General features: G+C 39.7%; 1 protein-coding gene across 3 annotated transcripts in view; it reads left to right on the top strand.

Moving 5' to 3' along the window:
• The first annotated feature begins 919 nt into the window (after window positions 1-919).
• The window catches only part of LOC111159984 (KRAS proto-oncogene, GTPase), a 47,487-nt gene continuing 22,633 nt past the window's right edge, over window positions 920-25,773 (top strand). The window contains exons 1-2 of one of the 3 annotated variants that reach the window (XM_022522718.1): window positions 920-971; window positions 13,234-13,355. In XM_022522718.1, the coding sequence (XP_022378426.1) occupies window positions 13,245-13,355 (111 nt within the window). In that variant the 5' untranslated portion in view covers window positions 920-971; window positions 13,234-13,244. Of the gene's footprint in view, window positions 972-9,262; window positions 9,425-13,233; window positions 13,356-25,773 lie in introns of those variants that run through there. The other 2 variants (XM_022522717.1, XM_022522716.1) reach the window with 2 other exon arrangements.

The following is a 25,773-nucleotide window of genomic DNA, read 5'->3' as shown; positions in this document are numbered from 1 at the left end:
AGCTGAGGTAAGATTCAGTGTCGAGAAGTTTCACAGTTTTGGTTTTTTGGGTTGTTTTGTTTTGGTTAAAAAAAAAAAGAAGAAGAAGAAGGAAGAAAGGAGGGAAGAGGGAGAGAAGGGGGAGAGAGAGAGAAAAAGATCCAGTATTGTTGAGACACTGAGAGTAGAAACTTTGATTATAACATTACCCATGCTCCTGAGGAGCCTGGTGCGTTAAAACAATCTGGAGAATATACACAGATGGTCCCCAGTTTACCGGGATTCAAGTTACAGTTATTTACTTTACACGGTGAGAAAGCCATACACATTCAGTAGAAACCATACTTTGAATTTTGAATTTGGATCTTTTCCCAGGCTCGTGATATCCAGTGTGACGCTCTCTTGCGGTGCCGGGCCGCGGCCGCCACAGCTCCCAGTCAGCCCTGCTGTCAGGAGGATCAACAACCAGTACACTGACAACTGTTCTGTACCTGTTCACCCGTTCTGTTTTTCACCCTCAGTACAGTAGTCAACAAATTACATGAGCAATCAACACTGTGTTGTAAAATAGGCTGTGTGTTAAACACGATTTTGCTCAAGTGTAGGCTGAGGTAAGGGGCTCCCGGCATGTTTAAGGCAGGCTAGGCTAAACTGTGGTGTTTGGTACCTTGGGTATAGTCAATGCATTTTCGACTTTCGATATTTTCAATTTATGATGGGGTTACTGGGGTGTGAACCCATCATAAGGAAGATTTGTGGTGTGTTTATAATCATAATAAAAACATGATAATTCTTTGTTTTTACTCATAGCTTTTCTTCAAGCCGGGACAAGCCCTGCCGCCGTGTCAGTTAAACCATCTGCAAAATGTACAAAAATTGTATTTGGAAACATTCCCTTGGCATTCTGGGAAATTCAATTAAGTAATGTCTGTAAAGTACTTCAAGATCCTGAAGAACACAAAACTGACCTAAAAAAAGAATTTTCAATTATTGTGAGTAAGTACATTATTTGGGGCATCTGCTTTACCTTTATATGTTATCTTAGTGATAATTTCTCCCAAATACTGGTTTCAATAGATACTGTCTAATAGGGACTCAGAGAGCCTGTTCTGAGACATAAAACAATAATTTTGGGAAAAAGCTAATTAGCACTCTGCTCTTTATTAAATGTGGCCCTGTTTTACTACCAAAAAAAATTTAACAAAAGTTCTTTTAAATAGTAGTTCTCACAGTGTGGTCCTGGCACCCCTGAAAGTTCCAAGACCTTTTTAGGAGGTCTCCAAGGTCAAACATATTTAGAATAACACCAAGCCATTATTTTCTTTTTTCATCTTCATTTCTCTTATGAGTGCATGGTAGAATTTTCTAGAGACTGTTTCATTCTAAATAGATAGAAATCAGGAGGAGATGTGAGAATCTAGCTTTTGTATTAAGTCAGACATTACAGAAATTTGCAAACATGTTAAAACAATGCTATTCTTCTCGCTACTTTTCTTTAAAAGTATAAAGATATAGGTTTATATAGATATAAAGATATAGATATATAGGTTTATATATAAAGATATAGATATCTTCTTTAAAGATATAGGTTATCTTTATAAAAATGTTTTTTATGTTAACATGCAATGAGTTTATTGTTGTTATTTGAAATGAATAAAGAACTCCATAAATTATTTTAAAATTTTATTTATTTATTTGAAAGAGAGAGGATGAGAGGGGGGTAGGGTCAGAGGGAGAAGCAGACTCCCCACTGAGCAGGGAGCCCCATGAGGGAGTCCAGGATCATGACCTGAGCCGAAGGCAGTCACTTAACCAATTGAGCCACCCAGGCACCCCAAGGAACTCTACTTTCACTGGACATTTGACAAGGAAAATAATCTTCAACTGAAACAAGAAGAATTTAGCAAGAAAAGTGACTTCTTTCAACTGAGGACCTACGGATACTAAATTAGAAGCCTAGTTCTAAAGGGTTAATGCCCCTAGACTCCAGAATTGATGTTATAAAATATATAATAACTGTGATTAAGGAGAAAAGACAGGAACTGGGAAATTCAGGCTTTTAACTGATCATGTGGCTCAGTTGTTTAAGCTGCCTTTGGCTCAGATAATGATCCTAGGGTCCTGGGATTGAGTCCCATGTTGTGCGGAAGTCTGCTTCTCCCTCTGCTCTTCCCCCCACTTGTTCTCTCAATCTCTCTGCTTCTCTCAAATAACTAACAAATCTTAAAAAAAAAATAGTCGTCCAATGAGCACCCCCTTGGAGAACTAGAAGAAAGCAATTAAGAAATAATAATCTGACTCTTAATATTTATTTATTTGAGAGAGAGAGAGTGAACATGGGTGTGCATGAGCCAGGGGAGGGGCAGAGGGTCTCAAGCAGACTGCATCAAGCATGGAGTCTGAGATGGGGCTTGATCTCACAACCCTGAGATCATGACCTGAGCCAAAGTCAACAATCAGACACTTAACCAGTGAGCCACCCAGGTGCCCCTGACTTTTAGTATTCTTAAAAACAAAACAAGCATTAAATAAAGTTACGATTGCATTGGATAGGTAGAAGCAAAAACAAGAGACTTAAATTGATTTGCAAAGACTTTTCTTGAGTACATTATTTGTCCTATTGTTTTCTCTAGAGCAGCTTATCAGCAAATCTTAATATTAAGTAATTACTATGGGCTCAACTCTCCCTGGCTCATAAAATCTGAGAATTCAGTGGTCCCTAGCTCATAAAATTTATATTTCAGCAGAGGAAGAGACAAGTAAACAAATAAACTACCGAGATACTCTCAGGCACGGTGAGCGATGAAAGAGGCCACTGTGTTAAAGGGTGACTATTTGAAGGGTAGCAGTGAGGGAATAGGGCAGGGAGAGATGATGTAGACTGGGTGTTGGGGAATCTCTTACTGAAGTGGAGGTTTTAAGCTGACACCTGAAAGGCAGGAAGAGTCTTGCTGGGAGGATCATGCAAGGATAGGGCCCCAAAGAGGCTGGAAGCAAAAGGTGGCTAGTGTAGTGGGAGCCCAGAATCTAGAAGGGTCCTACATGTTGTGGTCAGAAAGCACATGAAATAGCTTGCAGAAGTTTGAATTTTATTTTTGAGTGCAATGAAAAGCCTTCGAAGAGCTTGATCTAGTCATGCCACTCAGTTTGCATTTTGAAAAGGATGCTGGGTGAGCCTGGGTGGCTCAGTTGCTTAAGCATCTGCCTTCCGCTTGGGTCGTGATCCCAGATGGAGCCCGGCTTCGGGCTCATTTTTCGGCAGGGAGCCTGCTTCTCCCTCTGCCTCTGCCTGCCACTCTGCCTGCTTGTGCTCTCTCTCTGACAAATAAATAAAATAAAATCTTTAAAAAAAAGAAAAGAAAAGAATCAGACTGGCTGCTTCATTGCTTCATGGGAAATGGATTGCGGAGGAGCAAGAGAAGAAGCAAGGAGACCTGTGAGAGATGACTGTCTGCCTGGGACAGGGACGATGGATGGTGGTTTGGACTGCGGCGGTAGCCGTAAAGAAGGGGACAAGCAGACAGATATGGGAACCATGTGCTCTTTGTTTAAAATCATGCATAATGCTTGTCTGGCTTATAGGAGGAGTTTAACAAACAGTAGCTGTTATGTCACTGCTCTCTTCTTAAGCAAGAAGTTGCAGAGATTAACGAATTTGTTCTAGCTCACAGGACTAGTAAATTCAGCCAGGGCACTGTTCCCACTGTCACTGAGTACTGTTAGACCAACCACAAAACGCCTTACCTGAGGTCTTTTTCCTTCCAATCTTTTCTGCATTTAGCTGCCATCCTGATCATCCTTGAACATTGCTTTCGTCACATCTATCGTGCTGCTAACGCTCATTATATGTATTCATGCAGTTATTGAGTAATGGCAGTGAACTAGGCTTGCATGAGGGGCTGGTTCACACACCTAAGACAGGGGTTTTGCCTCTGGGATTTTAGAATTTACTTGGGGAGACATGATTAATGAAAATGAAATAATAGATCAAAAAGAGAATGGCATAATTAACAAAGCTTCCGTAAAGGATCTTGAAAGAGAGAGCATTTCAGTAAAGAGAGAGACAAAAAGATGCTAGGTGAAAAGAGAAGCAAAACAACACGCTGGTTTTGTGGCAGGGAGTGGGGACGTATGTGAGAGGAGAGCGTCTGCTCTGGGAAGGTGGAAGACAAAGTGGCAGGGCGGGATGGTGCCAGACCATGCATGGGATCAAAAGCTGGACATCAAGGATTTGGACCTGATTCAGCTAGATATAAAGCGTTATTAAAGACCTCTAAGCAAAACTCGGTCGGAGTGGAGGCTTTGCTGGGACCGATGATCATTTCTCCCTCTAATTTCAAAGGTAATGGGGCGCCTGGGTGGCTCAGTGGTTGAAGCCTCTGCCTTCGGCTCAGGTCATGGTCTCAGGGTCCTGGGATCGGGTCCCGCGTCGGGCTCTCTGCTCAGTGGGGAGCCTGCTTCCTCCTGTCTCTCTCTGCCTACTTGTGGTCTGTCTGTCAAATAGATAAAAGAGAATCTTAAAAAAAAAAAATTTCAAAGGTAATTATCATCATCTTTAGGTACCCATTAGGTACTTAGCTTGTAACCCTTTGCGCTTTAAAACTCTATAATCTGTAGGGCTGAAACCTGTGTGGAATAGGTATGGAGTAAATGTTTGATGATGATGAAAGACATGTGTAAGGAAGATTAATTTGGCAACAGCATATGGCCTGAATTGGAAAGAAGAAAGCCAAGAGGTAGAGAAATCATGAGGACGTTGTTCCAAAAATATAGGCGTGAAGGAAGGAATGGGGAAGAAACAGATACGAGAAAATACTTAGGAAGTAGAGTTCAAAGAAACTGAGCCAATTTAAATGTGGAGTGGGTTAAAAATTAATTTAAGTCTTCAAGTCCAAGTCTTTTGAAGAGCCATGATGCCACTCAAGTAAGATGGAAAAATCGGGAGAGGGAATTGGTTTGGGGGAATAAGGCGAAGAATATAGTTTTAGACAGGATCCAAGATGATGACAAGACATTCATTTAGAAATGGCCTAGGAATTTGGCTAGGTGAGAGTGAAGTGACTATGTAGAAACAGGGCTGAAGTATTGTTATTATTTTATTCACTTCAGCAGGTATTCACAGAGGCACTACTACGTGCTAAGGGCTGTGAGTTGTGGCATTAAATGAGGCAGAAACCTTGAGGAATTAATGTAATGGGGGAAAACAGATGTGTGAAAGGGAATATAAAGTCTAATGTAGTAAGTATCCAGAGGAGATTATATCCCGAGAAAGTGAATTAAATAGTACCTATTAGTGACACAAATTGCCCACTAGAGAAAACTGGAGAGTCTATGAAAGTATCCATAGGTAGCTTCTTCTGCTTAATTTTTCCTGCTCTGTGTCCCGTTACTCTGGTCACAAGTGTCTGGACTTTGGATTGGCCTCCAAGTGGAGGCAATCCTCTCTAAGCCAGGCATAAAGAAGATCGACCACCAATGAGGTGGCCCGTCAGGACAACTGTGTCCCGTAACAGCCCTTCTTATTGCATAGTGAATGACAGATACATGTCGATGCTCTTGCTTGGGATGTTTTAAATGTAAGTTGCAGAGAGCAGAAGATGGCAGTACAAGTTGGGACCGTATATGAGAAAGAAGCAGAGAGATGCTGATTCAGGAGAATGGCAAAAGTATTAGAGCATGGGCAATAGATGCCTGTCAATGAGGGAATGAGCCGGGCACCAGAGCCTGTTGCAGGATCATAAGAACTGCCGTTGATTTCTGGAATCAACAGTAGTTCTGGCTGATGATGTGTTTTTCTAGTTTCCTTATTTCCTGAAAATAAACCCTCAGCATTCGCAGTGCTCTGAACATGTCCTGGCACTTTAGATCTCACAAGAGCCCAGCTAGCACAAAGGAATTTCTGTTGTTTGGGCTTTCGTTATGTCTGCAGAAAAGAGTATCTTGTGAAGGATAGGTCAGTATGATCTTCATAAAGCATGATCAAAAGGACATTCACAAGGGCACATGTGTATGTGGCTGCCTTCCCAGAAGAGTGTAGCGGTAGAGGGCAAAAACCTCAGTTACATCTTAGAGCAAACCTCGAATCCTCAAGTTTATACTTTTGTGCTATTCCTTCTCTCTTTTCCCAGCATGATCACAGTGTAGGTCTGTGGGCTTGTCCTTGGGGAGAGCAGAGAAATGGAGAGCTATGGAGACTATTCAGTGCAGGCACCAAGTTTAAAGAAGGAAACCCCAGAAGACAGTAGACAGTGTAGCTGCGAAGAGCCTTGTGTCAAGATCAGAGTTTCTCAGTGTACAGAATGCAAACCACCAGTTTAGGATCACCTGATTTGTTAAAAATGAAGATTTCTAGATCACCTTGCCCCAGCTGAATAGAATCTCTAAGCGAGGGTCCTAGGAACTTGCATTTATGTAAGTATGCAAGGCGCTTCCCTTGGAAATCCGCCCCTATGAGCCCTGTGTCAAGGAAAGATAGAGAATGCTTGTTTATGAGAAAGTACTCAGGACTGAAGGGTGGAGAAGTTTGGCACAACATATGCATACATTGCTGTAGGAGTGAAAAAGAAAGAGAGAAGGTGTGTGAGCTCAAGCTGAAGGATAGGGTGAGCAGAAGAGAAAGTGGGATGCAGGTTTGCTCTGGGAATCATGAGCTCAGATGATAATTGAGACCATGGAGATGGATTAGGTTTCTGCTAATGCCAGAATTTTAACAATCAGCATAAAAGTGCTATATAAAGCTCTCCCCTCCTCTTTATTATAGTCCTTGCAAGATTTATGGAGCACCAACTACAGGGAGAACATTGTATTAGCAGCTGTCAAAGAGAACAAGAGCTTATCATGTACTCGAAGTTGGACAAAATAAATCTGTAGTTTATATTTAAGAGCGACTACAAAGCAACATCCAAATAAGTGCAAATTCATTCACTTAACAAAAACTCATTGTGTCCATTATGTGCAGACACTTTCCTTGACTCCACAGGGTGTGGTTTATCAGAAGGTGACCTGGGTGAGTTTAAAGGCAGATTTTGAAAAGAAAGTAAAAACAGATTACTGAGAGGTTAAGGCACTCTAAGCAAGGATTTAGAGTCACAGAGTTCAGAGAGAGGGTACATAACTTCATTCAACATTCCATAAATATTTATTAAGTACCTATTGTTTTGTAGACACTGGAAATATAGCAGTAAGTAATAGACAAAAATCCCTGCCCTCCTGGAGCTTAATATTCTGGTGGGAGAAAGACAAGAAAGCACAATAAATGTTATATAGCATATTAGAAAATGGTGTTTTGGAGAAAATAAAACAGGAAGAGAGGATTTGGCGGCAGGGGAGGGGAGGGATAGATACAGTATCAAAGATGATCTTTTGGGAATAACTCATTGGAAGGAGATGTTTCTAAGTCTCCTATAATATTTGTAAGTGTCAGGAAGATTTATGACTATGTAGTGGACATACGTTCTGTTAGAGGCAGCAAGTGCAAATTCCCCCACAAGAAGCCTGCCTGGCATTTTCAAGAACAGCCAGGAACCTGTGTGTGTGTGTGTGTGTGTGTGTGTGTGTGTGTGTGTTTAAGTGAGGAAAGGGGTAATAGGATAGAGTTCAGAGACAAAAGGGGTGAGGGGTGTTACATAATCTAAGGCCATAAGTCTTGGAGATTTTTCCTTTTTCATTAAGTGGGATGGGAGCCACAGGCAGGATGGGAAACTCTAGAGCTGGGAGCAGAGGAGTGAACGTGATCTGACATGGATCCTTCAATTCAGCGGGGTGAACTTGGGCCCAACTTTTCACCTCTCTAAATTTGTTTCCTCATCTGTAAAGTATTGGAAAGTATTCATCCTAAGGTTGTTGTGATGATTAAATAAGATGATATGTTCAAAAGATTTAGCAACTACTTGACACAGAGTAGGGACATTCTTTTCCCTCCTGTCTTCCACTTCCTCTCTTCTGTCTCTTCCACTTGGTACCAGGTGCTAGGAGAGAAAGACCAGAATCAGGCTTGCAGGTGACAGCCCACCTAAGGGGTAGGAAGAAAAGGGTGACCATTGTTTTAAGGACTGTGTTAAGTGACATAGTTGGGATTTAATATAATCGTTTGGGATTTAAATAATAGTTGGGATTATTAGTTGGGATTTAAAATAATCGTTTTATTGTGTTTTACCATGTGGACTAGCGAGACAGAACCGGAAATACTCAGGTAGTCCTGTTAGATGCAGGTGCTGGTCTCCCAGGCCTCAACCTTGAAAACTCACCCAAACAATTTACTTCTCTAGGTAGTTTATTAGACTCTGGGTTATGCTAGCAGTTTTAATTGTTCTGTTGTTAGACGTGTTAACTCCCTGAACGTTAACTGATTAATCTCAGTCTTCTAATTAATGTTTGAGTGATTCTCCTCAGGTCTAAACTATCAAGGGCACTTCTACTTAAACACAGTTTATCTTCTGTTTGTGCCCTCATGGACAATGGGTACATTTGAGGTTGCTGTTTAGAAAGACCTGCGATGACTTCAAAACATCCATAAACACAAAACAAAAAACAAGACAGAACTCCTCCCCGTTGAGATTAATGATGAAAGCCTGTGTCGCGTCCGTTTGGGCTTGGGGATAGGTTCCCAACCCCAGAGCGTTAAGGCCGGTAATCACCAAGCCATGGTCAGAAAGCCCCTGGGTGGGGAACTCTCTGCCCGACGTCTCCCTAAGTCACCGAAGTCGCCTCCCACATTTGGTGACTGCTGTTTATTTACTTGCAGTAAATGACAGTAAATGAACGTGCACGAGTGCAGCCGACCCCGAAGGGCGGCGGATTTCCCGCGGCTTCTCCCAGGAGACCCGGAGCGGGTGCGGCAGGGTCGCTCCCGGAGTCCCTGGCGTGCGCACAGCCCAGCGCCCCGCGGCCGGGGTGCGAGTCTGCGGCCGCGGGCTGGGTTCTGCGGCGAGAGTCCGGAGGCGGGCCGCCGCGTGGGTCCCGCGGTCCCTCCTCCCCGCCCCGCCGAGGCGCCGCCCAGACGCCCCCCCCGCTCCGCCGGCCCGGCTTCCCCACTCTTCGCCGCCCGCCACCCGGCCCCCGCGCCTCCTCCGCTGGCTCGGCCCGGCCCCCTCCTTCTCCCCGGCGGCGCTCGCAGGCTCGCTCTCTTCCCTCTTCCCACACCACCCTCAGCCGCTCCCTCCCCGCACGCCGGTCTGGAGAGGAATCGAGCGCCGCGCGCATCGATAGCTCTGCCCTCTGCGGCCGCCCGGCCCCGAACTCATCAGTGTGCTCGGAGCTCGATTTCCCTAGGCGGCGGCCGCGGCGGCGGAGGCACAGCGGCGGCGGCGGTGGCGGCGGCGGCGGTGGCGGCTGCCCGGCCAGTACTCCCGGCCCCCGCCATTTCGGACTGGGAGCGAGAGCGGCGCAGGCACTGAAGGCGGCGGCGGGGGCCAGAGGCTCGGCGGCTCCCAGGTGCGGGAGAGAGGTACGGAGCGGACCACCCCTCCTGGGCCCCTGCCCCGGTCCCGACCCTCCTCGCCGGCGCCGGGCGGGGCCGGCGGCGACTGAATGAATTAGGGGTCCCCGGAGGGGCGGGGAGGGGGTGCGGGCGCTGAGCCCCTGCGGGCGAGCGGACCGGGTGGGGGTGTCTGCAGGGGGAGGCGCGGGGACGCGGCTACGAGGGGAATGAGGAATGGGCGGTGCGGGGCTGGGGAGGGTGAGGCTAGAGGCGGCCGCCGCTTGTGCTGCTTCCTGGACGGGGAACCCCTTCCTTCCTCCTCCCCGAGAGCCTCGGCTGGAGGCGGCCGGGGAGAAACTCGCGGGCTGGGCGGGCTGCCCCTCGGGGCGGTCGGGTGCGGTGGAGGTTACTCCCGATGCGCTCCGATCTCCCCTCCCCCTCGTCGTCCTCTCTCTCTTTCTCTCTCTTTTCTCTCTCTCCCTTCGCTCCCGCACCTCTTCCTCCCTTCCCAGCCCTCGGCTCTCTCGGTTACTGCCTTCTCTGCTGCATCTAGCATCCCTAGGACGAAGGTATAAACTTCTCCCCCGAGCGCAACTGGACGGGTAGTGGTCCTTTTCAGTGTGTAGGGGGGGTATACAAGTAATAGGAGAGGTCACGTTTTGGAAGAGGCTAGGAAAGTGCTTAGAGACCACTGTTTGTGGTTATTGTGTTTGGAAAAAATGCATCTGCAGCCGAGTTCCTGACTGCTCCCCTCCCCCATGTATGGGCTGTGACATTGCTGTGGCCACAAAGGAGGAGGTGGAGGTAGAGATGGTGGTGGAAGAACAGGTGGCCAACACCCTACAACGTAAAGCCTGTGACTTAGTGAAAAGGAAAAAGTTAATCCCAGAAGGTCTGTTTTGCTTTGTCAAGTTAAAACACACACCGAAAACCCGCAGAGCAGAAGCAGGGCTTTTTCCTTGCTAGTTGAGTGTAGACAGCAATAGCAAAAATTGTACTTAAAGTTTAATTTGCCTGTTCTTGTCCTTTCCCCTATCTCTTGTCTGTTACCTTTATCCTTACAAATTTGACCCTCCCATCCCAAGAGTTATTACGGTACTCCTAAATAGCATTTAAACATTTTTTTTTTTTCAAACTGACTAGCAGAGGAGTTAATTGTAGCAGTCTTCCAGCCAACTGCCTGAAATACTCCTAAGCATGTGCATGCTTTAGCTGAAGTCCTAAGCTAGCCTTCTTAAATTTTGACATTTATCAAAATAAGGGTTAAAACAGAAAAGCATTTTCTTACAATATTCATGTTATGTTTGTAATGGAAAAAAATTACAAAGAAATTACAAAGGGAGAAATTCAATCATCATCTCAGAATCAACCATATGAGTGATGTCACTCTTAAGTGACTAAGGTCCAAAATGCTGACTCGACCATGAGCTAGACTATAGACATCAAATATGGTTGGTACCATTATTATTTACTTTGATACTGTAGCCATGGACAGGCATACCTGATTTTAAGAGACCATAGATGAGAAGATAATTCAGTTTTATGAGAAAAGTGGTTTTCTTTTTCCCTTAACTGAATGTTGGGTTCTAGTCCCACTTTACCCCTCCATAGCTATTTTAGCTTTGGGTGAGGGAGCTCTTTCTGGTCTATGATCTTCAGTAAGACTCCTTGGAAACCCAGTTCTCTTCAGTGGATTTAAATATTAGTTGGTTTATAAAATCCAATTCAGGGATTTTTTTTTTTTTTTTCCCAGAAACAACAGCTGCATAAACAGGTAGACCAGAAGGTGTGTGTGTCTCAGAACTCACAGTTAAGCTGTAATCTCGTATCTGTCCACAGTATCTCTTAGGCTAGCAAACTTTATAGCTGCAAGGACATCTTATACTCTTGAAAATTATTGAAGATCCCTATATGGGGTATGTCAGTATGTACCATAATACAAATTAAAACTGAGAATTTAAAAAATTGATTAATTCATTTAAAAATAGAAATAAGCCTATTACTTGATAACATAATAGCATTTTTATGAAAACTTGTTTTTCAAAACAAAAATTAGTGAGAATCGTGGCTTTGTTTCACATTTTTTGCTAATCTCTTTAACTATATTGCTTAATAGAAGACATCTGCATATCTGCTTCTGTGTTCACTCTATTGTGATCACATCTGGAAAACTCTACACTTATTAATGAATAAGAGTGGAAAGGGTAAATAACATTGCTGTAGTAATGGTATTATTAGTATTACTGATTTTGGCCTCTTGGACCCCCCCCAGGAATGCTCCTGGATTCCTGGACCATAGTTTGATAACTACTGTTCTAGGCTCCCCAAATTGTTTTAGGGGATGGGATAGGCAGGGAGCCAGAGTACATTTTGGTGTGATTCTCCTCATTGTTCCCCATTTCCTATGGCCTCTATTTGGAATAAAAGGTGGGAGCGATCACGATAAGATACATGCTTGGAGAGGCTCCCAAGGTGGCCTGGCAAATAGGGCTAGGTGGCACAGTATAAGCCAGGGGGCTGTAATGTAATAGTCTTTGATAGGACAGTTGTCTAGCCTGTTCTTTGTGAGAAGACTCAGGAATAGTGTAAGGAGGTAAGGGTTAGTATATTATCATTTGGAAAACCATATTACCTTTCTTTGGGGCAGTGGGGGATGCTGTTTGGATTCTTGGTCTTCAGTTAATAGGATACTGCATGCACTGTAGTGTTCATATTTGCACATTCATTAATTTAGAATAACTTATCCTGTAATTATTGTGTACTTACTGCCATTCTTTGTGCAGTTCTGTCCTTATTTTTAGTAATGTGGTTATTGGGGGAAAGAAGGTAAAATTTTAAAAATCGCTTTATTTCAAAACATTTGAAACAGCTGATTAAAAAATATTTTCTGTCTTGAGCAGTCAACCTTACAAGTTGCCAGTATTTATTGCAGTTGTTGAGAGACTGTACAAGAAGCAGAGAGTAAGTCACTGAGAAGTATACACTTACAGCTTTTCAAAATCCCTCTCATTAAAAGCAGTGCATATCTTTAAATTTTATATAATTATATTTTTTTGGTGCAAAGTGTTTTTTTCAGCACTAACATAGGATTACATATTGTGACAGATGATGAAATCATCCATGCTGAATAGTTCAAAATTCTTAAAATTCTCTTAGTTTTTATACACCATTATTTTCCCCAGCAGATATTTTACAGATTGAAATGTTATCAAATCTGCTTTGGTGTCTCAATGTTTATTTCCCCACTACATAGTCCAGCTTTATGTGACAGTCTTCTCTTCACCCCCATCTGACTCTTGTTAACTTCAGGAGAACTACTGTGATGATGCTTTTAAAAAGTTTCCTATAGCTGTTGGCTCTGACAAAGGCACTCAGCATATCCACTTGTAACTCTTAGGGGCCAGAGTGAACTAGGAATACTATAGAGGTAGCTGTCAACAAGTTTTGTGTGGGTGTGTCCACAGGGTATAGACACTTGTACTGAGTGAAGTCATAACATGTTCCTCTGAGAGCCATTAACTGCTACAGAGCAGCAGACTGGCTGTTCAGATAGAACAACCTGAATATACGATAAAAGAACTTTGTACTTTGAATGCATTTTTCTCAAACGTTGATGGGGGAGTTTGTAAATGAAATGCAGTTCATTACAATACCCATCTGTAGTCAACTGAAGTTTTCATCCCTGAATTTTGCGAAGCATTTTGGAATAATTTTTTTGTGTAAAGGTGAATTTGTGTTAAAAGGTTTTGATACAGTGGGTTATATTAATTTCATGTTCTAATTTATATTAACCACATGTTCTAATTTAGTCACATTTTCATTATTTTTATTATAAGGCCTGCTGAAAATGACTGAATATAAACTTGTGGTAGTTGGAGCTGGTGGCGTAGGCAAGAGTGCCTTGACGATACAGCTAATTCAGAATCACTTTGTGGATGAGTATGATCCTACAATAGAGGTAAACTTCATTTTAATATTATGCATATTGATTTGTGCAGGCCCATTCTTTGGGTATAAAAAGGAGGTTTCTCTGATCATTTTTTACGACTACCCATTACAAGCAATTATACTGAAAATGATTTTACTAAGTTCTCTGAAATGTACTTGTGTCCCTTGGCTTTATTCTGAAGTTACATATGCAACTAGAGATACGGATAGCCCTTATTCTCACTAGAGTACTAAGATGTACAACATTCGTTCTGTGTTAGTATATGTGTTTTTTGATTGTAAGTGTATTTCAGAGTTTTGTGAGAGGGTAAAAATGTAAATTCACATCTTACCTAGACAGTCATTTAAAAAAATGGTCTTATGGTTGTTGCTTGCTTGTTTGTTTGCTATTTTAATGTCACATTCATAAGTTAGAGTTGAATTGTACCAGTAAAATGTAATAATTTGGTGGTTGGTTTGGTTTTTTTTTTTTAAACATTTAATTAGTAGCATTTTCCTGTTTTATTTTCACATTGAAGTAGGGGAGAACCTACAGCTACTTGATAGATTTTAAAATCTCATTCTTTTTTTTTTTTAAAGATTTTTATTTATTTATTTGACAGAGAGAGATCACAAGTAGACAGAGAGGCAGGCAGAGAGAAAGAGAGAGAGAGGGAAGCAGGCTCCCTGCTGAGCAGAGAGCCCGATGTGGGACTCGATCCCAGGACCCCTGAGATCATGACCTGAGCCGAAGGCAGCGGCTTAACCCACTGAGCCACCCAGGCGCCCAAAATCTCATTCTTTGTGTATTTTTATCTCTATCTATATCAGGTGGTATATAATGGTACCACTATCAATCCTTACCTTTGCTTTGCAGCCCTCTTTTAACTTACTCAAATGTTAGAATTTCTTTTATTACAGATTGATTAATAATTTTTAAACTTTTTAAATTTCATAAAATATTGCCAAAGTAAAGGCCAACAGCAAAATGATAGAATAAAGGCCTGCGAGAGACCTTGAGTGGTCACGTAATACTTTCTGCTGCCTTCTGGCAGCACTGTACTTAAATTATCTCAAGCAGATAAGGATTTATTTAATCCTAAAGACCTGCAGGAGGGGATGGCACATCACTGTCCTTGTTAACTCACTTCCAGAATGTAATTATGAACGTATTTTATACATAATCTGAATATCCATATTAACTGTAACATCGGTGGAGATAGAAATAAATACAGCACCTGTCTTTGAAATAGACGTATGTTGTTAGATTATTTCTTAGACTTCGTTACCCCAGGTTAAGCAGTCCTAATCCCTTAGTTTTTATTTTGGATCTGCAGATCATATCATTTTTTTTAATCAGCTCTGAAAAATTTCCCAGAACTTTCTCTGAGTCTCTCCTTGTGGAATCTAAAACAGGTTAAGATGCCCTGTTAAGGGACAATGCTGTATGACGTTTTCAAGAACACTTTGACTGCATTGAGGTAGATTCTGAGGGCGCTGGTGGCCATGGCAAGATATTTATGCAATTAGAACTTTGAGGATTGAGTAAACAGCTTCATAAGGAAATATCAAATATTTTGGTACTGCAGGAAAAAAAAAAACACTTATTTGCAAAGATTTGATTTAAACCTAGCCAGCTTTTATTTGGCATGAGTAAAGGGGAAGAGTCTAACTGAAGTGGACCACCTGTACAGTAGTCTTCTATATTTTCTCTTGGCAAGGCAGTTCAGTGCTATATGATGGGTTTTTTTTTTCCCCCTTTGAGGAGGATTAAATAGATCACCCAGTTCGAAAACCAAGGTTACTTGGCATAATCCATTTAAATCAGAAGTAAAAGGAAGTTTTAATAGAATTCAGGTTAAACACGGAAGTTTTCTTGGGATTTTGGAAGGTGATTTTAGCAGAAGTGCTCTCCGTTTCTTTGAAAGTCCGAGGGATTCCATTACCCTCGGTTTCCTGAGTGCTATAGGAGATAATGTGATCAAACTTGTTAGGAAGTCTTTCTGTCCAACTTGCTAAAGTACAGTGTGGGTCTAAAATAAAGCCAAAAGTTAATCCTTTATTTTGAGTGAAGGTAGAAAAAGTTTATAAATTCAAACCCCTAGCTCTGATTATGATTTCTGCCAGACCTGAAGACTTGACTCTGGGGGGATCATCAGTTACCTGTGAACTTTGAAACTTAGACATTCCCTCACCAGTGCAGCCATCTGGGAAAAGCTGTCAGAGATCAACTGTTGTCTTCCAAATTACAGTGAGTCTCAGGGAACTGACACATTAAATTCATGGTGTAGTTCAACTGCAAGAAAGACAATTTAGTAGCTTATTTTAAATAAACAGTGGTTAAGCAAAAATGTTGACTTGATGTTTTTATAAAGAGTTTAAAAAGGAGATGTGGGGATATCACTACTGCTATTAGGTTTTGATTGGTGAATAATGTAGGTCAGAGAGAAAATGAGGGAGCACATAGCCTGCACATTTGGAATTCTCATCAGTTTTCCTGCACTAAAACAAATGGGAAGGAATTTTTTTTTAAAAATTAAAGAATATAATTTCTAGTGGTTTAGAATTTATAAAGATTTACCCTAGGAGAGAGATAAGGAAGGTGGTCATTTTTTCTTTCATTTTATGGATAAAAATGGTCTCTGAGAGGTTGTAACTTGCCTGAGAATACTTAGCTAGTAAATAGTGGACTTTTAAGTTTTCTGAGACCAAGTTAAGGGGAATTTCCACCTTGTATATACAACTTTAGAAATGAGAAATTAATCTTTAAGTTAGGAAGATATTTAATAATGGAGGCTGATTCAGATTTATCAATATACCAAATTAGAACTTACCTTCCTCTCCAGTGGCATCTTAATAGCAGAGATAGGATATAAAATTCAACAGGTATGATGCATAGATAGAGCATGCTTATATTTGAGGCTGTGCACATGATAATCAACTTCTATTTTGAAACATCTTACTTTTATCTTTTGTGAAGTTCACCAAAGAGTTCCAGAGATAATGAAGTACATTGTTCGTGGTGCAAGAATATTAAAAAGTCAAAGTAATCTCCAAGCACAATACCAGGCTAGAAATAATATATGCTTTTATAGTTTAGAGATCACTTGTTATTAAAACGCATTCTCTGAAATGTGTTTTCCAAGATAAAATTTGGCAGAAGGAGAAAAATCTTGTTTTAAAAAAATATAAGTAGTTACAGACATGGAGATCAGAATGATCATCTGATCGATTAGAAAATAGATATTGTGTATCTACTAGATTTAATATGCTAGTAAAAATAGATACAGAAAGATGTATTTTTTTTCAGGCTCCAATCCATTGACATTTGCATGCTTCTGTTAATGTGACACTTATAATTCAGTCTAAGTATTATGCCCTTCTTCAGTGAGTTTCCTACTCAGTAAGGATGATGGATTCTTGATTGGATTGATTTGCTCCATCTTTATTGCTCTGAGCTGTGGAGTATTTATTCAAGATTTACCAGTTTCTCTATCTTTTTACTTCTTCATGTTAATTATGGAATTTATTTTACTTGCTGAATAAGGTGTAATAGCTAGAACATTTGTAATATTAAGTCTTGAAGAATGGTGTGAGAAAAGCATTGTATAATGTTGAAAGCCATTATTTTTCTGGTTTCCTGCTTATGTACTAGTAGTTATCAATGAGGGGTCAGTGGCTTTGTTTCCCAGGGGACATTTAGTAATATCTAGAAATATTTTTGGTTGTTACAGCTTGTAAAGGGGGACTGCTACTGGCATCTGTGGAGGCAGGGATGCTGTGAAGCTGCCCGCAGTACACAGGACCACTCCTACAACCAATGAGATGGCCTCAAATGGCAGTAGTGCTGAGGCTGAGACCCTCCTCTGTGTTATATAAAGCTTTAAACATTTCTGTTAACTTCCAAGTCTCTGAATAAGGTTTATGCCAGATACTCTAACACAGCACAGATTTAAACTTTACCTTTTCTAAACTAATAGTATGTTATATGAGCTTATTCTAGCCTTCTGTTAAAACATTGTTTTTAAAATAAGGTACGCAGTAATTTTGTAAATGCATTTCTCAAGGCTTTGGCCAGCTTCCCCCCCTCCCCACCTTCAAGTGAGTGCCCTCTACTGGTCAATTTATTTGCTTTTATAATAAATAATGAAATACCATGTTTGGGTGTTTTCCTATTTAAACTGTGGGTATAATCAATTTATAAATGTGTAAGTTTTATTTAAAAGTCTGATTTTATATAATTTTTAAAAATCTAAAGTGTCAGTTTTATTCTCTGCTTATATTAAGATTTCTGTGTGGGCTAGTTAGGCCTAACTAATTAAATAGGTAGGTGAATATTTTTAACTAAGAAAGGAAATGTGGCAGTGAAGGAGAAAATAGGGTGGTTCGGTTGTTAACCCTGATTGAGATTACTTTGAGGAATAAAAAGTGACACTTTGACTCTGAATTTCTTTACATGTACACAGGAGCTATGCTATAGAGCTCAAAGCTTCCTGATGTGCTACATGGGATGTTAGGAAAGGGCCTATGGAAAGTGGCAAATTGTGACAGTTAACATTGTGTAGATTTTTTTATATAGTACTGTAGAATAGTTGTGAACACCTGATTTTTAGAATAAAGTAACACAAAATTCAGGCCCTGTATTTAGGTCAGTCTAAAAGTAAGTATGTACTTAATAATAATAAGTGCTTATTTAGACCTGAATGTTAAAAATTATCCAACATGTTTTCGTCTTACTTGGATTTTTATGAATACAAAGCTTTACAAACATAGAAATGAAAGTTGGTGGCGGAAATAAGTGAAAGGAAAAAATGTTTTTATGATTTAGCATCTCTAAAGATTCTGGGGTTTTTTTTTAAATACTTTTTTTTTTTTTTAAGATTTTATTTATTTATTTGACAGAGAGAGATCACAAGTAGGCAGAGAGAGAGGGGAAAGCAGGCTCTCCATTGAGCAGAGAGCCTGACACGGGGCTTGATCCCAGGACCCTGAGCCAAAGGCAGAGACCTAACCCACTGAGCCACCCAGGTGCCCCAAGATTCTAGTTTTAACAACATGACTAATTCCTTAATTCCCTAATAATTAATCAGTGTCCACTCTGTACCATACAGGCTTCCTAGGGGCTGAGGATACATTGAGGAGCAAAAGGGACCAGATTACACTGCCTTCATGAAGCTTACTGCCCTTAGATGTTTTTTGAAGAGCAGTGCTTCTAGACAGGGATTCTAATTCTATTTAATGTAATTTGGAGGCTTTGCGCTTTAGCGGGGGCATTCAATTTCTTGCATCTCCTTTAACTATCTTGTCACAGAGTGCCTAGGTTTTTTGGAATAGTTACATTATTGTAATCTTAATAAAATAAGAAATGGGTTGTAAAAATAAAATATTTGAGAGAATTAAGTAGGGACACAGTGCTTATGTTAGGTAGTTTTTTAGCTTCTTATTTTGAAAATTTCCAGTCTATGGAAAAGTAGTGAAAAGTAGTACTGTGAATACCTGTTACCCTAAAACAAGTTACATTGATTATTTGGCTAAGGTGATATCTATCACCTTTCTCGTGATGTAAAGATACCTTCTTTTTCTTTAGTACGTACCCTGTGGGGAGATGCTTTGAGACTCTAACTATTCTCTTCTCCAACATACTTGCACTCAGTGGGATGTAGCATCCACTGATAATTCTTACCAGAATAAATTACTACAATAATGGTTGCAGAATGGTAGGTCATCTTCTAACCCTGTCATTACTTCCACACATATTAGTTGACATCTACCATAAATAAGGGCTCTCTCTTTTCTCTTCTCTCTCATTTGTTTTTTTCTTATTTGTATTAGTGTGGACACATGGATTCTTTTTTTTTTTTTAACATATCCAATTCTATTACTGTAATTTTTAACTTTTTGATCTCAGATTTTTTTTTTTTAAGATTTTATTTGTTTATTTGACAGACAGAGATCACAAGTAGTCAGAGAGGCAGGCAGAGAGAGAGGAGGAAGCAGGCTCCCCGAGGAGCACAAAGCCCGATGCGGGGCTCAATCCCAGATCCTGGGATCATGACCTGAGCCGAAGGCAGAGGCTTTAACCCACTGAGCCAACCAGGCACCCCTCAGATTTTTTTTTTTTTTAAGATTTTATTTATTTATTTGACATAGAGAGAGAGATCACAAGTAGGCAGAGAGGCAGGCAGAGAGGGAGGGGGAAGCAGGCTCCCTGCTAAGCAGAGATTCCTGATGAAGGACTCTTCCCAGGACCCTGAGATCATGACCTGAGCTGAAGGCAGAGGCTTAACCCACTGAGCCACCCAGGTGCCCCTCAGATTTGTTTTTGATATGGCCAGTGCATCCCTTTCAAACTAGCCTCTGTATCCTTTTGACCTGTCTCCATCAGATTCTGAGCTCTTTCTTATTCTCTGGCACAGTGTGTTCCAGGTTCATATTGTACTTTCCCTATCTTCACCTGGGATTCAGCCATTTGTCCAAGGAGTCCCAATTCCTTTTAGTGGGGAATGGTATTTAGAAATTAAGACCCAAATGTTAGAGGGGTGCCTGGCTGCCTCCGTGGGTATGATTACTTTAAAAAAAAAGAGACCTAGATGTTAGATATGCTTATTGCTGCTGGGGTGCCCCTGCTTTTAGACCGTTTTCAATGGACAAAACTGAGAAATATATTTTATTTAAAAATCGTGAGTTTCTTCTTCCTCACCATCCTCCATTATCTTTTTCTCCCATGGTGGGAACCCTAGTTCTACCTTGTATACATTTCATTGTTAAATATCAGACAGATGTTGAAATAAAATGATGTCAGTCTTCAATCCTGGTTCTTGAAGTATTATCTTAAGTAATACAGATTAAGTGAATTAACATTAGGTTAGCTTTCATATTTGTGGAATTGGGATTAAACATTTTTCTCCACTGACAAAAGTAGAGATCCTTTTCATTTTCAAAATATTCATAAACCACTTAGGAAAACACATAGGAAAAGATTGAGCTCTTTGGGTACATGAGAATTAAGATATCATTAACAAAAATACAGGGAAACTTGGGGAAAGTATTTGTATCATATATCCATCAGGAAGCTCTCATATATAAGTTAGAAAAAAGCAAACATCCAAATGAAATAAAAAAGAGGCTAAGGATATAAATAGACAACCTATCCATCAAAAATAAATAAAACAAGTGACATACAAACATATAAAAGATACTTCATTAATACAGAAATGCAAGTTCAAAACCGTAAAGATTTGCACTTTGATACTGGCTAAGATTATAATGATGGGGTGCAGGCTGGGAAGGGTATGTAGGCAAGTATACTCTTTATGAGGTAGTGGAAGTGTACCTTCTTAGAGAATTTCTGGAGTTCAGTTTGGCAATATGTATCAAAATGTAAACTGCATGTTCTTTGACCAAGTAATTTTACTTCTAGGAATTTATCCCAAAGATTCCATTGGATAAATGTTTAAGATATGTAATACATAGGAATGTTTCTTGCAGTGTTGTTTATAATTTTTGAAAATGTATTTTCATTTTTTCAATTTTTGAAATAATCCACATGGCTACCAGGGTAAAGTAAATTATAGTATATCTATACAAATTATATACTTGTCAAAAAGTTTAGGTAGATCTATCTGTACTAACATTGAACAATACCCATTGTGAAGTGAAGCTGCATCATAGTACATTGTGTAGAGTGTGATTCTGTTTATATAAAAACTGTGAGTATGTACATAAAATATGGTAGTTTGGTCAGACTCAATCTCTGTAGTTTTTGGTTTTTAAAAATGAGTTTTTTGGTTTTAAAAAAACCAAAAATGAGTTTTTGGTTTTTAAAAAAGTATACTTTTTGAGAGGGAAAATTAAATACTCATTTTTGAGGGAGAAAAGTCCCTAACATATTATCTACCATTTGATTGCTTCATATTTACTTTCTTCCCCCTTTTTAAAGCCTCAACAGATTGAACAATGCAGAGGTATCTTGGATAAAGAATTTGGTATTTGGCCAATTAAAGAAGAGCTGAGAGAAATATAATGCAAAACATGAAGATTCTATTGGCATCTGTAATTATTAAGATTGGATCCATACTCGATCCTGCCTCACATTCTGACATTGGCATCAAGTGATAATTTATGGCAGAATGCCACATGACTTCAGTGGTTACAGATGCATGCTTAGTATATCTTTATTTTCAAAATCTGTTATGCAAATTTTCCTTGAGTTTATTCAGATTTTTGAACCAGTTTTATCGCTTGCAAGTAGTCTTTTTTTTTTTTTTTTAAGATTTTATTTATTTATTTGACAGAGAGAGAGAGAGAGAGAGAGCGCGAGCACGCGAGCACAAGCAGGGGGAGCAACAGGCAGAGGGAGAGGGAGAAGCAGGTCCCCTACCGAGCAAGGAGCCAGATGCAGGGCTGATTCCAGGACTGTGGGACCATGACCTGAAAGCAGATGCTTAACCAACTGAGCCACCCAGGTGCCCCACTTGCAAGTAGTCTTAGGCAGAGATTCAACATTCTCGTAATTTAAAGTATTCTTCATTTAGTAAAGAAAATTTTTTTTTAAAGATTTTATTTATTTATTTGACAGACAGAGATCACAAGTAGGCAGAGAGGCAGTCATAGAGAGAGAGAGAGGGGGAAGCAGGCTCCCTGCTGAGCAGAGAGCCCGATGCGGGGCTCGATCCCAGGACCCTGAGATCATGACCTGAGCTGAAGGCAGAGGCTTTAACCCACTGAGCCACCCAGGTGTCCCTTAGTAAAGAAATTTTTAAAAAATTTGTTTTCTTTATTTTTACTATTAATGAATATCTTAATCAGAACTTCTGTCATGAGAACAAGCTCTTTTAACACCCTTGCTGCCTAATTAAAACAGAGATCCTTTGTAATCTTCAGAGCTTTAGCTCTCCTTCCCTGGAGCTTGTCCAGCGCCATTATGTTTATTTTGAAATATGGTGACTGATTTTGCAAAAAGTAGTCCAAGGGTAGTTGTTCAATAATCTTACAAAGACAGGATACTACTATTGCCATAGAGTTCATAGTAACCAGTGGCCTGGCGCCTAAACTTTTTGGCCTGTAAGGGCATGTGCAATGTAATAAATAAAATCATACAGTTAACTTGTTATAGCACTTTTATAAAGGATTTTCATAGTCTTTAATACTAATCTGTATACAGAATCCTGTCTGGTATTATTTACTAGCTTTTACCACTGAAGGAACAATGCCTTAGAGTACATGAGACATTAAGTAGTTTGCCTGCACTCACACCACAAGTAAGAGGAGTTCTGTGGCTGCCCATAGATTGTAGATTCAGGAGTATATCTTTAGCCTAGATTTCGGTCCTGAGCATGAGATCTGTATAGCAAGCTGCTTCCAGGTCATGGCCATCAGAATAATCCTAAACATGGAATTCGACATACCCCAAATTGAACTCATCTTTTCCTCTACTCTTCCCCTTCTGTCCCTATGCCCAATCAGTAAACTACTAAAAAAATTGAGATATAATTCATATAGCATAAAATTCATCCTTTAAAAATATACAGTTAGTGATTTTTAGTATATCCATGAAGTTATACAACCATAACATTTTTGTCACCTCAAAAAGAAGCCCCATACCCATAAGCAGTCACTCCCTAGTCCCTTTTGCCAGCTCTTGGTAATGACTGTGTAATGTCTCTGTGGATTTGCCTATTCTGCATATTTCATATAACTGGAATCCTACAGTCTGTGTCTTCTTGTGTCTGGCTTCTTCCATGTAGGATAATGTTTTCAAGGTTCATCCTCACTATCACGTAGTTCAATGCTTCATTCCTTTTTATGGTCAAATAATATTCTGTCAAATGGATAATACCTTACTGAGTTTATCAGTCAGTTCATGGACATTTAGATTGTCTCCTCTTTTGGGCTATTTTGAATAATGTTGCTGTAAACATTTGTGTATACTTTTTTGTGTGAACATATATCTTCAATTCTCTTGGGTATATACCTAGAAATAGAATTGCTAATTCATGTGGTATCTTTATGTTTAACTTCTTGAGCAGCTCTCAGACTCTTCCACAGTGTTTGCAATATTTAAATTCCCACCAGCATTATATGAAGTAGTTCTGCCAATTTTGCCCAATAACTATTTCTCTAAGCTAATGTTCTCTCCCTGTCTACTGCTGTTGCTGCCTTCAGGTTCTGTCATTTCTTGTAATAGCTTCCTAACTCATCTTGCAGCCTCCAACCTGCTCCCTTTCTGTGATTTTTCATAATTCTAATAGTGAATCTGGTAAATCTGATGTTTCCTTCCTACTTAAAAATCTTCCAGTAATTTAGTATAAGATGAAGTTCCAAATTCCTTAATGTGGCATAAAGACCCTCCATAAGCTGACTTCTGCTTGATTGTCCGGTTTCACTTCTACTTACCTAAAATCCCTCTGAGTTAAAGTTTTACTGAACTTCTTGGTTCCATGTATTCAACATATGCTTCATGTTTTTATGCATTCTTTTTGCTCCTTACTACCTGGAGTGGCCCTCTCTTTGCTTTGTTTCTGAACTCCTGTAAGCAAAGTTGATTTCTCCTTCCTGTTAGCTACCATTGTATTTTGTCCTGCATGTGGTGTTGCATTTATTTCAATATATTTTAACTATTTGTATACCATATATCTTCTTCCAGACCTAGTTCTTTGAGGTCAGAAACTTTATAACTCCTGGCATAGTATATAACAGCTAGTAGATGTATAGTAAGTATCCCTAAGATGCAAGGGAGAATGGACAGAGTACGTGGGAATGAACTAATAATAAGCTTGGGTTTAGATCTCCCAAAGTCCGTGTTTCTTTCCTCCTCTAATTCTAACATACCTGGCTGTTATACATGATTCTAGCTGTTTTTGAAAACTAGCTGTCTACAACATCCTTTGATGGCTTACAACCAGTAGTGTGGAACATACCATTCTATGATGGATTCAAATAATTTTTTGGAAGAGTAACAAAATACTTGAGCATTAAGAGAGTAAAAGTTTCTCATTTTTCCCTATAGGTGTTATTTATATTTAGCAGTACAATGAAAAGTACTTTTGGCACTTAATGCATTAAGAAAACCTAACAAACATCTCAAAAGTAAATCCTCAAATAATACTTTAGCTGACATTTTCAGCAGTCCTATTCATACTTACAAGAGTGTCTGATGGAATCAGCAGCATGAAGATGGAGATTAAATGGGATAATGATTGTAATATGCTTATTACAGCATCTGACGAACTATTTTTGTTGTTTACTGTAGTATCTTCCCACGTCAGGGTTTCACTGCCTGAGTTGAAAAACTAAATTGAGTGTTAAAAGATGAACATTCTTAAGTAACTTGGTTACTGTAAATTGTAAAAGAAAATTGACAAGGTGATGTCTTGGTCAACAAGTTTAACTCATCTTGAATGATTTAATCTTCATTTTCAAATTCCTTTAATGCGTCTACAGATAAGTTTCTTCACATAAAACAACACTTAAAGGTGTGGGTTTTTTTTTTTCAGTTAATTTACTTTTTTAGTAATCTCCAACCTAATGTGAGGCTTGAACTCATGGCCCCAGGATCAAGAGTCACATGCTCTTCTGACTGAGCCAACAGGTGCCCCCCCTTAAAGGTGTTTTAATAAAGTGGAAAACACTTTAAAAAATTATACAGGTCAGTGAAAAAAAGACGAAAATTCCAGGTGATGGGAATAAATGTGGAAATACAGAAAAAAAAGTAACATTACTAGTCCTCAAAGAAATGGATATTAAAATAATAAGAATTCTTAGCTTAAAAGTTGACAAAATTTAAAGAAAAATAAAAATATAAAATTATTGTTAGTGAGTGGTGACAAAATTGGTACATTTTTAATATCATATAGAAAATTAGTATAATGGGGGGCGCCTGGGTGGCTCAGTGGGTTAAAGCCTCTGCCTTCGGCTCGGGTCGTGATCCCAGGGTCCTGGGATCGAGCCCCGCATCGGGCTCTCTGCTCAGCGGGGAGCCTGCTTCCCTCTCTCTCTCTCTCTCTCTCTCTCTGCCTGACTCTCTGACTACTTGTGATCTCTGTCAAATAAATAAAAACAAAAAATCTTAAAAAAAAAAAAAAGAAAATTAGTATAATGAACATCATGTATGCACCAACCAGCTTTTTCATATCTTCACATTCTGCCATATTTGGTGTAGATCCTTTTTCTTTTTCAAGATAAAAATTTAATACAGTTGAAAGCCCCTGTGTTCTCTGTAGTCTTACTCTCTTTCTTCCCAAAAATGTTTTTAAATTTTTCTCATGTTTTTATATTTCTACATTAAAGGTTTCATATTCTATAAAACTTGCTTGAATACATTTGTTTAAATACTCTTAATATATTATCATTTTAAAATTTACATCTTCATTGTTTTAATATCATTTATAGTATCTTAAACTTGTGCTTTTTTTGTAAGACTGTTGTATGCATATATTTATGTTGAATGA

This window comes from Enhydra lutris, unplaced genomic scaffold (assembly GCF_002288905.1).
Source record: "Enhydra lutris kenyoni isolate GAN:26980312 unplaced genomic scaffold, ASM228890v2 scaffoldscaffold72, whole genome shotgun sequence".
Lineage (NCBI taxonomy): Eukaryota > Metazoa > Chordata > Mammalia > Carnivora > Mustelidae > Enhydra > Enhydra lutris.
The sequence above is the reverse complement of the archived record's forward strand: the minus strand, read 5'-3'. Positions and strand labels throughout refer to the sequence as shown.